At 35.1% G+C, this 13447-nt stretch overlaps 1 protein-coding gene across 1 annotated transcript in view; it reads left to right on the top strand.

Moving 5' to 3' along the window:
- Nucleotides 1–13447, top strand: part of FIG4 (FIG4 phosphoinositide 5-phosphatase) — a 73091-nt gene that overhangs the window by 27349 nt on the left and 32295 nt on the right. The window contains exons 11-15 of the mRNA XM_069805108.1: nt 679–812; nt 2783–2899; nt 4325–4370; nt 5956–6104; nt 10106–10272. Of these exons, the coding sequence (XP_069661209.1) occupies nt 679–812; nt 2783–2899; nt 4325–4370; nt 5956–6104; nt 10106–10272 (613 nt within the window). The remainder of the gene's footprint in view (nt 1–678; nt 813–2782; nt 2900–4324; nt 4371–5955; nt 6105–10105; nt 10273–13447) is intronic.

The raw sequence follows: 13447 nt of genomic DNA, 5'->3' as shown, positions 1-13447 counted from the left end.
CCTATATCTGTCTGTCAAAAACTTGTTAACTAGTAATGAATGCATTAGGATTCTTTTGGGTTTGTTTATTTAGGACTGCTATTATATATTTAAAGCAGTTTCTACAACATAAGTGCAGTATAGGTGTTAGTTTGGATGAATTTGAGAGGAAAGTCATAATAATATATACAGTACCAAAACATACGGTATATTCAGAGAACGGTAAGATAATTCTAATTTTTTTTTAATTATTTCGGAGATGGGAGCTGTTGTTCCCCATCTCCTGTCCGTAATGGAGAAGAATTTGCCTGAATCCTCTTGTACCCCAGAACTGAATGGGATACTTCCCTTTCTGCCTGTTTTTTTCCTTCTCTTTTGTCTTTGTCCATTTCCTCTGTATTACAACTTTTGTTTCCATGTGCTCTTCTTTACTTTTATAGGGCTCCATTTTTCAACCAATGATTATGCACAGTTGAAAAAGGTGATTTTACTACTCATACAGATGAGTTGTTAAAAACCCAGAATGTTTAGATTTTTCTGTCTCTTCTGTTCTTAATTGTACTAGTTAAGAACTGCCTGCTGTTGTTACAGCTTCCACTTTTAATTTCTGTTATATATACATAGATGTATATGTGTATGTGTATGGGTTATGTACATTTGTTAATGAAAATTGTAATGTTAACTTCCTTTTTGCTAAAGGAACGTGAAAAAAGAAAGCACGAAAGGATTCTCAGTGAAGAACTTGTTGCTGCTGTGACATATCTCAACCAGTTTTTACCCCCAGAGCATGCAATTATATATATACCCTGGGATATGGCCAAATACACAAAAAGGTAGAAAAGATCCTTCTTTGTACTGGTGCTCTTAGCCACAATACAAATAACCGTGTGCTACTGAGTATGTCGCTTTCCAGTTGAATGTAGCTTAGGAATGATGGGAGAATTTTATTAAGATCTATGGACGGAATAAAACCTTAGCTTTTTTAAGGATTTTTAATGTTTTCTATGGTTTCTTACCAAAGTGGAGCAAGGCCTGAAAACTTTGTAATTCTCTGCAAAGGAAAATTTTAGAGAAAAGCCACAAAAAAGCCATCAACATTCACTTTTTATTTTGAATTAGTCAAAACATTGTATTCTGTCAGATGTTCCATTTCAGTCATTGAATTTATTGAGTTACAAAATTTTGGAAAACAAGGAGTTTCATATCAATCAGTCTTTTCCATTTCCTCTTCCAAAAGAAAATGAGGGCATTAATTTCAATGTTACAAAACATTTAGATTATTAGAAGCATGCATCTTAGAAAGGCAAATATATTCTGTAACTTTTTATTCTATAATTTTGGACAATGGAATGCTGTACTACGATCATGTGAAAAAGATGAATGTTTTCCTAAATGTAGAATTATTTACAAGGCATAAACATTTTAAATTACAGGTATAGACTGCTATTCTTAAGTAACACACAACTTGGTTGTAAAGTTCTCTGATCTGCATATGTCTACTGTATTTTATAATGCCAGAAATTCTAGACAAATGATAAGAATTGTTGGATCAAATTTCAGATATCCGTTAATTTAGCAATCTGAGCAAAACAATGGAAAAACTGGTGTGGTTAAAGGGCAGGAATATAATTAATGTTTGTCAATTAATTTTTTGTGAAAAAAGCTTTGGAAAACAATCCTTATTTGCTATTTGAGATTACAAGTTGGTTGATATAGTCATGTAGGTGTGAAACTGTTACTTTAAAGTTTAACATGGTTTCATACTACTTTTTTATTCTAAAATGGCATTGTGTACAGTTAGGTGTATATGCAATTGTGGTACAATTAAATAGCAAATCTCGAAATAAGGTTAGATTTCCTTTCAGAAGATATGCTAGATGCAAGTTCTTGGGTTTCATATGGAGTGATGCTGATGAAGTTTAGTGGTCTGTCCTATATGGGACAGATACCAGGTGATCAAAGCTTCTAGCTTTAAGCTTGAGGTATATTTATATACATATCCACCCTAGTACGGATATAAAAAATACCCAAAGGCTTTGAACAAGACTAATTATTTATATGAGCAAGAGATACTTAAGAATGGAAGATAATGTATATGCCTGCCTAAAGAATTGGCAGTTTCGGGAATACTGAGAATGTGTTTGCTTTAACATGTAGTTTTGAAGTAAGTTTGCTGGAAAGTAGTACTGGTGGAAATGTTCCAAAATATTGCTTCCATCTCAGTATAAGCAGTCTTTAAAAAATAAATATTTGTTTTTGTTACTTCAAATGTAAACACTGTAGTAAAAACTTTGAAAAGAAAATTATTACTAAACAGAATTTAAAGTCCCCCACAATGAATGGATGAATGCCCTGATCTGAGCAGGAGGTGTGGGACATCATGAAGGCCACACATGGAAACAAATGGTACTGAACAAAACAGCACTTTGCAAACAAATTGAGGGAATATGATTTAGCATAATCATATATCCTTCTCTGCCTCATTCTTATTTTGTGAATCACAAAGTCTGGTAGAGGAAAATTTGTATGATATAAAAGTCAAGGAATTTTAGATTTTTGAAGTCTTCCATTTCTAGTTTATGTAATATGTTTTATTAAAAACTAAACAAAATTGCTCACATAAGATCAGTGTCTGTTTCCTAATCCTGTAAAATGTAAGAAAACTATAGACATAATTACTGGTGGATAAATAAAGCTGTGATGTGAGTCTTCCTTTAAATCATTTAAAGACTTTCCAAGCAGTGAAAATTTTTTTAGTATTAATGTATCTTGACTGTGTAATTTATTTTTTTTCTCTCCTCAGCAAACTTTGCAATGTCCTTGATAGACTGAATGTGATTGCAGAAAGTGTAGTAAAGAAGACTGGATTTTTTGTTAATCGACCTGATTCCTACTGCAGTATCTTGCGGCCAGATGAAAAGTACGTATAATTTAATTGGTGCGTAATGAATAACATCTCATCCTTGGAAAGTTGTCTGGAATTTCTATGTCTATTACGTGATTTCTTATTTTAAGGCTTAAATTAATATGAAACAATATCACTTGTTAGTAAGTTATAGCTATAAGGATTGCAGTCAGAGGCACATGCTAAGGAATAGTAATACACTGAAAGAGTACAATTATGCTGCTGCTGTTCTACTTATAATGAATTCTTACTTCAAACCATTATTTGTAACTGTTAATCTGTGCCATGTGTGTTTACATACAGTTGTTTGGGTTTGTTGTTTTGGGTTTTTTTTCCACCTTAACCAAAGGAATCCTAAATTTGGGGATAAATTTAACAAAGCAGACAGCATTTGGAATTTAATAAGCGGCTTCTTTTGAGGCATACTAATAAGATAACTATCATGTAAATGTTACTGAGTCTGGTGTTTTCCAATGGATTTTATGGTATTCATACGTACAAGATTTAAAACATTTTTTTAAAATAGAAACTGTATCTGCTTAGGCTGCTGCAGAAGTACAGTGATTTAATCAGCTGAATTCTCTCAAGTCCCTGAAAATCCACAGGTAAAATAAATTCCACATTAGAAGTTCAATAACTTTTTGATTCAAGTCTTCATGTTAGGGATCTAATTCATCACTACTCAAATGGGCGTTCATATTTTACACAAAGAGCATCCTTCCATTTTTAGGCTGTCTTCATTTAGAAACAGTCTGAGCTAAAAATTTCATAGGCTCTCTTAGAGCTTTTCTCTGCCATGCAGTGCAGTGAACATGGCAACTGTAAACTAGCAGGAGCAAGATCAGTACATCCATGTAATGCTGTCTTCTGTAGAGATAGTCTGGAGGGATAACTTCTCCTCTACCTCAAAGTGTCATTAATTTCTGATTCATGTTCTTTGGCTCTGGGGTACAGTTAAGGCCTATACAGAATTGCAACACCTGGACAAAATGTATGTATGTATCCAGCATGTATGCCTAGAATCGGTATGAGGGGGAGATTTAAATCAAACAAACAGCTTGTGCTACAGCGTATGTTATGCCTTTACCTTCCAGTTGTTGGCATTGTACCTGCTTCAATTTTTGTGGACTCAAGACCCAATCTAGCAACACTTCTGTTGCTCATACTCTGTTTTATGGGGAGCAAAGGAAATATGGCTTTGGAATATTTCTACTTCAAGACTAGATTTTAATTTTTTTTCAACGTAGTTTAAATACAACATCTTACTGCTGCATAGAGCTTTCACTGCTTTCTGCTATTCAGGGATATCAGTTTTGCTTTGTGGCACGTTTTTAATTGTCATCCTTTTTCACTGGGCAGGTCAATACATGGTATGACCTGGTTTTTGTTTGTTTTTTTTTTAAATGATTTGTAGGTCATTCTGTTTTGTTTCTTTTTCAGGTGGAATGAACTGGGAGGTTATGTTGTTTCCACTGGTCGCTTGCAGGTACTAAAATATACTTTATTAATTCATAGTTATAGTGATGTAGATTAGCACTCCCAAAGCACCAGTGAACAATTTCACTTAAATACCTGATTGGTGATTCACAAGAGTGCTCTTAAATTAATATTTATAATAAACAGCATTATTGCTGTCCAACCCAGAAACCCAATGGGGAAATAGGGCTTAAAATTCTTGCATGGTACCACAAAACTTCATGCTGTTGGAGTTGTATTTTTGCTGGAGGTAGTCTGAGAAATGCTCATATTTTAAACTAGTTTCCATTACTATTTAGTCTGTAGTGTTACCAATGCAGTGAAAGTTAAACTAGCAGCATTTTAGCAAACTGCGTAATATAATGTTATACAGAAGAGGTGAGGAATAAGCATACTGAAGCCTGGTGACATATTCATACATGTGAAAATGGGTTATTAAAAGCATTTTCACCAGTGCTGAATATTCTGTACACTGTTAGAATTTCCATCACTAAAAGATAAACTAGAAACGCTGCTTTCTTTAAGGACAGAAGAGTGCTGACTAAACTGTAAACCATACAGTACCAAATTTATACCTGAATGTTATGATTATATACTCTGAACACAGGGCATATTGTTAAGAAGCATTAGTTGCTTTTGACTTGCCATTCATGTAAGTTAGAAAGCATGTGACCATTCCTTTACTAGCTGATCACTGGGATATGTTTGCTGAGGGCAGATAAACAGCAGAGTAGATAGAATTTGATCTGTTTTAAAATAAAACATATCAATGCTAGTTAAAATTTTAATTTTTTTTTTAAATGTTAGTCTTACAGGTTTACCTGTATTAGGGGAATGATTATTTTATCTATCTTTCAACTTTAATTATTTGAGGTAGTCACCATTGGCATACACGTAAGCATTTGGATCACGGTTCATCTCGGAATAGACATCTTGTGAGTCACACCCAAAACGTGCTTCTTTATTAAGGCAATGAACAATTAATTGACTAGCTTGGATGTAGCCATATATATTTGAGCAGAAGAATCCCCTGTGCTGTTACATTAAAATAAGTTTCTTGCAGCTGTTCGTATTGTAAAATAACTTTGCATGCATTATGGATTTGAGGAACGGTGGTGCAAGCAGCATAAAAGAATATGTGCATGACTGACCTTCAGCAAAATGTTCATGTGTGTTGCTCCAGATAAGGAAAGCTTAAAATATAAGCACCATCACAGTAGAACCAGAGCAAGTTAGAAGCATGCTTTATTTTTTGCGGTAATTACAGCATACTTGAAAATAAGACTTTCTTCACTGAAATAAAACATAGCTTTTATTTTTAAGGTAAATCTTTAGGGTTGTTTGAGTTGAAGGAGAGATACAGTTTGTGTGATGATAGAAGCAAGAATATTTTGAAAGTGGGCATTACAACAGTCTGATGTAGCTTGCTAGAGATTAATTGCTTTTTAACACATTTTTAGAAATGTCTTTCCTCAAACTTTTGTGAACTGACATAATTTGAGATTTGACAAGTCTTGGATAGTAGGGGGAAAAAGTAATAATCGTGAGTGTAGTAATTTGTTAAGAAAAATCTCTTACTTGGATTGCTTTACCAGACTGGAGTTCTCCGAACCAATTGTGTGGACTGTTTAGATCGCACTAACACGGCCCAATTTATGGTGGGAAAATGTGCTTTGGCATACCAGCTCTATTCATTGGGATTGATTGATAAACCAAATTTACAATTTGATACGGATGCTGTTAGGTAAGATATGTTAATAAAGTGTGTCATGGTTTTATTTTTTAATTTTGTGTCAAGAGATTTGGGAAAATTATGTCTATGTAGAAGAAAAGTGCAATTCTTTCTGTTTGAATGATTTAATAATATTTATTCATCCAAGTTTAAAAAAATCTTCCATACTTGAAATATTCCTGAGAAAATCCAGTCACACTGAAAATTTGCTCTTCTGGACAAGTGTGTTAATCAGGCTTCTTATGAGATAACTGCTTGACTTCGTTCTCTTTATATGCCTAAACTTTAAGCTAAGAGTTTTCCTTTTAAATAAATGTAAAAAAAAACCCCACCCCACTCTTTTACACTTACTTCAGTTGCTTGAGGCAAAATGCTGACAAAAAATGAAATAAGTACATGCTTTTATGGAGAACGCCAAACTGACATTTGTATAGAAGTACATCTTACCTTGCTATTTCCTACTTTTCCTTTGGAAAAAAATTGCGCTTTTTGATTTATTGAAGAAAAATTTTCAGCAAAGTTGTTCTCTCAGATCAAGTATCAATGATATGTACTCAGGCATCCTCAAACCATTTGAGAAAACCCAGCATTTAAATTGAAATGTTCTGGGGGAACTAAGCTGCTTAACTTGTGAATATGCTTCAGAAATTAATGTAAGAGTCCTTGAGGTGATGTGGTTTTATTCCTTAAAGCTGTTGTCATGACTGTAAAACTTACGGCTTCATTGCTGGTTTTGGCTCATTGTTTGATAGTTTTAGAACGTGGAGATATAACTTGTATTTCAGAAAAGACAGAAGTACTCAGTCTCCCCTCCCCTTTACTCGAGACGTATCTTCAGCTCCTTTTCTTTCTCCCATTAGCTTCCAGCACTTGCCAGGAGCTGGTATGTGCCACAAACAACCTCACTTGCAGCATGTTGGCTCACTGTGCAAGCGGTGGCTCCTGGCCCCTGCCTGATGGCCAGGGAGAGCACCCGCTGGCTGGCTTCCTCAGTGTGCTAGCAATGCCTCTCATCCACCATGTCCCAGCTGTTAGGTGCTGCACGTTTGCCTCTGGGAACAAACAATTGCTGCTGCAAATATCAGTTGCTGTGCAGCCTCCTTGAGACTCAGCAGTCAGGACTCTTGGGTTGTAACTAGAGGGGATCAGGAGGTGGACAGGTCTCTTGTATCTACTCTCTGTGGTGTCCTCTACAGCTACCACTTACTTCAGCACCTCAGGCTGCATTTTGCTATCGCTCCTTAAGCTTCACTACCTCCCCCCTTCCCATCCTTGTTTTGGGAGCCCAAATTTCATCTGTTGCTTCCTGCTGCAATAGTCCCATGCTTCCTGTCTATCTTCTCTCCCTCCTCTTTCCTCTCTATGCCCCAACCACCCAAATTTCCATCTCTTACCATCATCTCTTAAGATTATAGTCATTGCTTTGTCTCTGATTTTCCTGATATCTTATTTCTCATTATCTCTCTGAAATGTAGCTATTAGCCTGGCATAAAATGTTACTTTTGTCTGGCCACATTTGACTTACTTTTTTCTTCTCCATTGCACTAGATGTATGCCTGTCTGAAACAGGTTTTGTCATCTGTTAAGACTTGTTTCTGAATTACTGTATTCAGAATAATTGAAAAATCCTGCTCTGTAATGCAACAAATTCTGAAGACAGGCATGTGCTATATTGTCTTTCCATTGTGCGTATTTCACTTTCACTTTGACCTCCTGCATTCTTGTTCCCTGCATTGTCTCACATCGAGTACCTGCTTCCTCTGTATTCTGCTTCTTCATTTACACTCTTCTAACTGGTCAAAGAGGGTAATGCATAGTGATCTGTCTTCCTTAATTAACTAGCATGTCTGAAAAACTAACTTCTTTTCATCACGTTCTTTGACTGTCCTTATTCTGATTTTTCTCATATGGTCTCACTGGCTGGCTACAATCCAGAATTTCTGTTGAACTAGATTTCTGAAGTCAGCATTTTATTTCATTTGGCCATACTGAGGGATAAAGAAACCATACAACTTCAACAGTCCGATTTTGTGTCTAGCAAGATTAATCTTCTTAATGATTTTGTTGCACAAGACGATTTCTGCAAGCTATATTTCTTAGTGATTCCTTTAGTGTAATTGTTGTCCTATCTAGGAAATTTCTTAGACAAAGTGTACCTTAGCAGCTTATTTTATCATATGTAGTTAAGTTTTCTCTCTACAGAAGACTAGTCTTTGTTTGTCTGCAGGCTTAATATTTTGAGGCTGTGGAAGGGTAATTTAATTCTACAAGTCCTTTCCAAATCAAGTAGATCAACATCCTTAATGAATTTACAGTTGTATGGTTTCTGTGAACCTTTACTGCAAGGTCATTGGAACTCTCTTCATCAGTCCCCCATGGCTGACTGGGAAATTTTTGAGAGGTATCATCCTTTTACCTGCCAGTTTTTGCCTTCAGCCAGATTTTTAGCTTTAGTTGACCAGCATTGCTGTCTTTCCCCGTATATTTAAAAAAAAAATAATAAATCCAAACCCCCCAAACCAAACAAACCAACCACCAAACCCAAAGAAACAAACAGAAGATTCTCATACATGACATACATGATATCATGAGCTCTGAACAATTTGTGTGGAGGCAAGTGGGTTTTGGTTTGTTTCTTTTGTTGTGGGGTTGGGGGGGGGGGGTTAAGTTAATAAGCAGATGTTTCCTCCTAATTGATCTTTTTGTACTTGGCCTTGGGCAGAAGATTTGCTGGACAGGTCTTTTGTTTTTACAGAAATCAATTTGCTGCTCAGATAAGTGTTCTTCATCCAGAACCTTTTGAGGAGGACTTCAGTCAGATGGTTGCTGGGTTACTTATGCAGCACTGTCCTTTTTTTGGAAACTTTCTTAAGGGAATGCTATTGTTGTTTTGTTTTGTTGGTTTTTTTTGTTGTTGTTGTCATTTTGTTTTGTTTGTTTCTACCCTCCTTTCCACTTCTCAAGGACTTCTTTCTTCTCAGGTATTACAGTGTGTCACATGCAGATGCCTGAGTTACTGTATCTTGCTATACTGATGTGAAATATGTTTCTACAGGTTTGGTGGCTGGCTTTTTGTTTGTTTGTTTTGTTCTGTTTTGGTTTTTGCCTCTTAAACCTTCAGCTTCTTTCAGCAAGATGTCAACCTTGTCGTTGTCTTGTTCAAGCAAGGCCGTAGTCTCCATTTCTGGAAAGTACTTTTCAATCTGTTATCTTTTAGATTGGGTGTCATCTCCTTAGGATAGCCTCGTTTTCTGAGACTGTTGTCTTGTTTTTGTCATTGATGGGGAGCTTCTTGATAATTTTTGCTATTTGAACTGCTCTCAGTTTGGAGGCTGTTAACTTCTTGATGCTATAGGACTGTGTTGCTTTTGGCCAGCTCTCCTTGTTCATCTTAGCAGCCAACTCTTTCTACCTTCTTTTTGCATCATGTTTTTCCAGCTCCAGCAAATGGTATCTGACTGCCATTCACATTTCTTAGGAGCCATGTTTATTTTGTTTGTACCTTTGAGCCATCATTATTGTAACTAGGGAGATTTTTGGAAAGTAATGCTAATTTCGTTCCCAGTGGACTTGATCGAAAACATAGCCTTGAGATATTGATGTGTTCTGTCCCATTTAGTGTATTTAAAATACCTTAGTTTGTGAAGGTATACGATTTGTTTTCTCCCCACAGACTAGTAGGACATGTTAATCTTCTACCTGAATCTATAGAAGTGCATATTCTGTAGTGTGAATGCATTCTGATATATTATAAACTAGTGAAAATCTTATAGTCTAACCCTTCTTAGTAATTATTATATCTGAATAAAATTTCCACATATTTATCTGAACAGAGAATAGAGACATAGCTTTTAATTTGTAAGTTGTTTGTAAGTTAATAGCATGTTTTAATACTTGTTTTTGTAAACTGGCATAGGAACTTAGGAGAAGACTTTATTACTACAATACTTTATTATTTTTCTCTTAAAAAACTCTTTTCTGTGGTTTGATGACACATTTTGCTTTTCCTTCAGATTATTTGAAGAGTTATATGAAGATCATGGAGACACGCTTTCTCTGCAATATGGAGGTTCTCAGCTTGTCCACAGAGTAAAAACATATAGAAAGATAGCTCCATGGACTCAGCATTCCAAAGATATTATGCAAACACTCTCAAGATACTATAGTAATGCTTTCTCAGGTAAATTTTATTTTAAGTGCTTTCTTTTAAGCCATTATTTAAAAAGCATCTTACTTGTGATGTTTCAATAATCCATACTATGATCTTATGACAGAGATCCTCTCTACTGTAATTTCCAAATAATTCAGTAAAATTTGATGGATATCAAATGGGTATTCTGATTTGATGAAGTATTTGTATCCTATTCAAATGCATGTTGTAGCATGCAGCCTTATTTGATAAAAGTTAGTGAACTGATGTAAAAAGTATTTAGAAAATGTACACATGTAGCACTGAAACTGCCAGTGACATTTGTAGATCAATAGAGAAGCAGATAGCTGTTACAGAACTTTTAAAATGATGGACAGAAAGCCTTCAACACATGTAAGGAAACTGGTAAATCTAAATCTAAACATGAGTAGAAGGCTTCAAGTGGAGTATTTCTTGTGATGTTTTTGGGGTCTTCAAACAAAAAGTAAGCTCGGATGCACATAATTGTTTTGTATGAATAGAAGCTACTAACTGTTGAATTTGTGGTCGAAAAGACAAAATTAAATTAAAAAAGCAAGGTCCACCAAGTAAATAAGCTATTTTTTGAGTTAAATAAGTTGTAAAATATTAGCTTACTCCCTTACTAGCTTGTATCAGTCACTGATACTGTTCTACTTTCTTCTGGACAATATTGCCAAGAGAAAACCTCTTTGAAAAATGCTGAGCCATTACTTACACAAAATAACAGCAACAAAAAATGCTTCGTGCTTTTAGAAGTCATGAGAAAGATCTAAAAGAATGATCAAAGGACAGTCTAAGACATGTCAGGATGACAAACATTGAGTCTTGCTGTGTTCTAAATATTGTATCTGTCCTCTATTACTCTTTTTCACAAAAGCTGCGTAGCCAGGGAAGGAAGTAGCCACTTTTTTTTCCTGGTAGACTGCAATTATTAAGAAACTATGAACTTTAAAACAGTGAGTTGGAAAGTGGCTAGAAATACTTAAGTAATCTCTGGTTTCTTTAACTGAAGTTATTGCTTTTGTTAGTGGCAGTTCTATGCATGTAACAAAATGTGAGAGCACAACATTTAAAGTACTGTTTCTGAATGTAATTCATGTAATTTGTGTATCATGTTTGCCCAAATTAAAGGAGAAATGGAGAGCTTGTTTATTTCAGTGATATAGTCTCTTATTGTTTGCAGTAGCAATAAGGTATGGCTTCATCAATTCTTATGAGCAAAAGGAAGCACACTTGCAGTATCACCTGTACTGATAAGTACAAGTGGAACAAATCTCTGAAGCTGTTCGCCTTTATGCCAGCCGCTTAAATGGTTAGGTGGAAGCTTGAGCAAATTTCTAGATCCACATTTGGCATTGTGGCCTGCTTGCAAGGATAGTCACGATACGCATGTGTTTCGGTAATAAAAGAATTTGTTCTGAAAAAGATGTTGCAGAAAGAATACAGAATGAAAAACATCCCTCTTGTCACCTGGGCGAACTTGTAGCTGAGTACATAAACAGATGTTAGTCTTTACTGAAGTCAATACGAAAAATGAAACCTTCATAAAGGTGCCGCACACTTTCCCCAATTTAGTTATGGTTTTGGTATGTGATCCCATTTGAGCCAAGTATTTTTCGTGCTTTATACATTCAGTGTGTTTGAAGATGGCATTGTTCAAACATAGCATTCAATGTTGTATTTACTGCATTTTTAATATGAAATTTTAAAAGATTAATTTCAGTGAAATTTAAAGGTTCATTGTCCAACACTGCCTATTATCTGCAAGCCTGTTAATGTGACACAATAAGAGAGATCTTTTTATTCTTGAAGTTTTCTCAGAAAGCAGAGATGAAGCATTTTTAGAACAAGATTCTGATTTGCTATACTGCACTTATTACTGTTATATCCATCACATATCCTTTAAAATGCAAGTAAAAATCTGAGGGCTAGCCGGTTCATAAGCCATCATTTCCTTGTGTTTCTGATCTGAGAAACTTTTTTTTAATGCTTGTGAATTTTATGTACCAGTAGTAAAAAGACTCAGAAAATTTTAGTGATTTGCTTGAAGTCATACAGTGTATCAAATTCAGAACAAGATTACAAGTGTCCTGCTAACAGTGCCTCCTAAATAAATCACTTAGCCACACTTGTTCTGTTTGTCTGTCTTAAAAAAATACATGATTCTAAAAGTAAATTATGCTTTTAAGAAAATGGTTTCATCTGTTGACCTCAAAGCTCTTGGGATAATCACTATTAATTAAGCTGTACAGATGAGAAAAAGACATGTATTGGTTAAGTGACTTGCCTGGAGATACTAATCCAGTAGATGAGATTTGGACTTGTAAGAAAGATAACATCGAATGCAGTTTCACCCTAGTTCGTGACATGTGGCTTAGCTTTTCTATGGATTTTCTGTACCTATAAATTTGTAGTATGTTGCTTATATAATAGAAGAGTGAAGAATTAAAAAAATATTCTCAGGATCAAGTTAGTGACTGAAGCTTAGAAGAAAACCAAGGTTTCCTCCTAAAAACATGGGACAATTAATTTTATGGTAACTTGAAAACATCTTCCAGATTTAGGCAAAAATTTTGACTTTTTTCATGCATGTTTTTAATTCTAGCATTTGAAAGAAGTAGAGGGTGCAGTGTAGTTTGGGAAGTCAACTGTTTGAAGTACCCTGGTTATAAGGAAGTGAGTTGTACCAGAAAAAAGAACATTATCCAGCTAAGAATTAGGTGTTCCTTCAACACCCTCTCTGGCAGGCATTCTGATTAGTTGAATTCTAACATTTTTCTTTTATTTGTGATTGTCAGAGAAATTAGGAAATGGTATTCCAAATAATATTCTTCTAGCTTTTATGCATTTTAGAAAGTAATGTGACATTGCAGACTTCAGTGCTAGAGTTACAACATGCATAATAAGCTTCTGGAATCTGGAATAATCTATTTATCCACAAACAGGACTGGACATAGTAAACTACCTTGTAGTGTTGTATGAAAGTAAACTTAATTACTATAACCTTTTAGTCATGGGATGTTATAGTCCCAATTGTGTTGAATCTCTCATGATTTAGTAATTTGTCATGTAGTGCAGTTGCAAACTCAGATTGAGAGCAGTAGATTATTTTAGGCTAATTCAATTAAATGGCCCCTTCAGTTCTTGTTTTCTCAAATGGTCTTAAAAATGTGCTGGTATACAC

The sequence above is a fragment of the Haliaeetus albicilla genome, chromosome 17 (genome assembly GCF_947461875.1).
Source record: "Haliaeetus albicilla chromosome 17, bHalAlb1.1, whole genome shotgun sequence".
Lineage (NCBI taxonomy): Eukaryota > Metazoa > Chordata > Aves > Accipitriformes > Accipitridae > Haliaeetus > Haliaeetus albicilla.
Note: the sequence above shows the minus strand (reverse complement) of the source record. Positions and strands in the feature narration are given on the sequence as shown.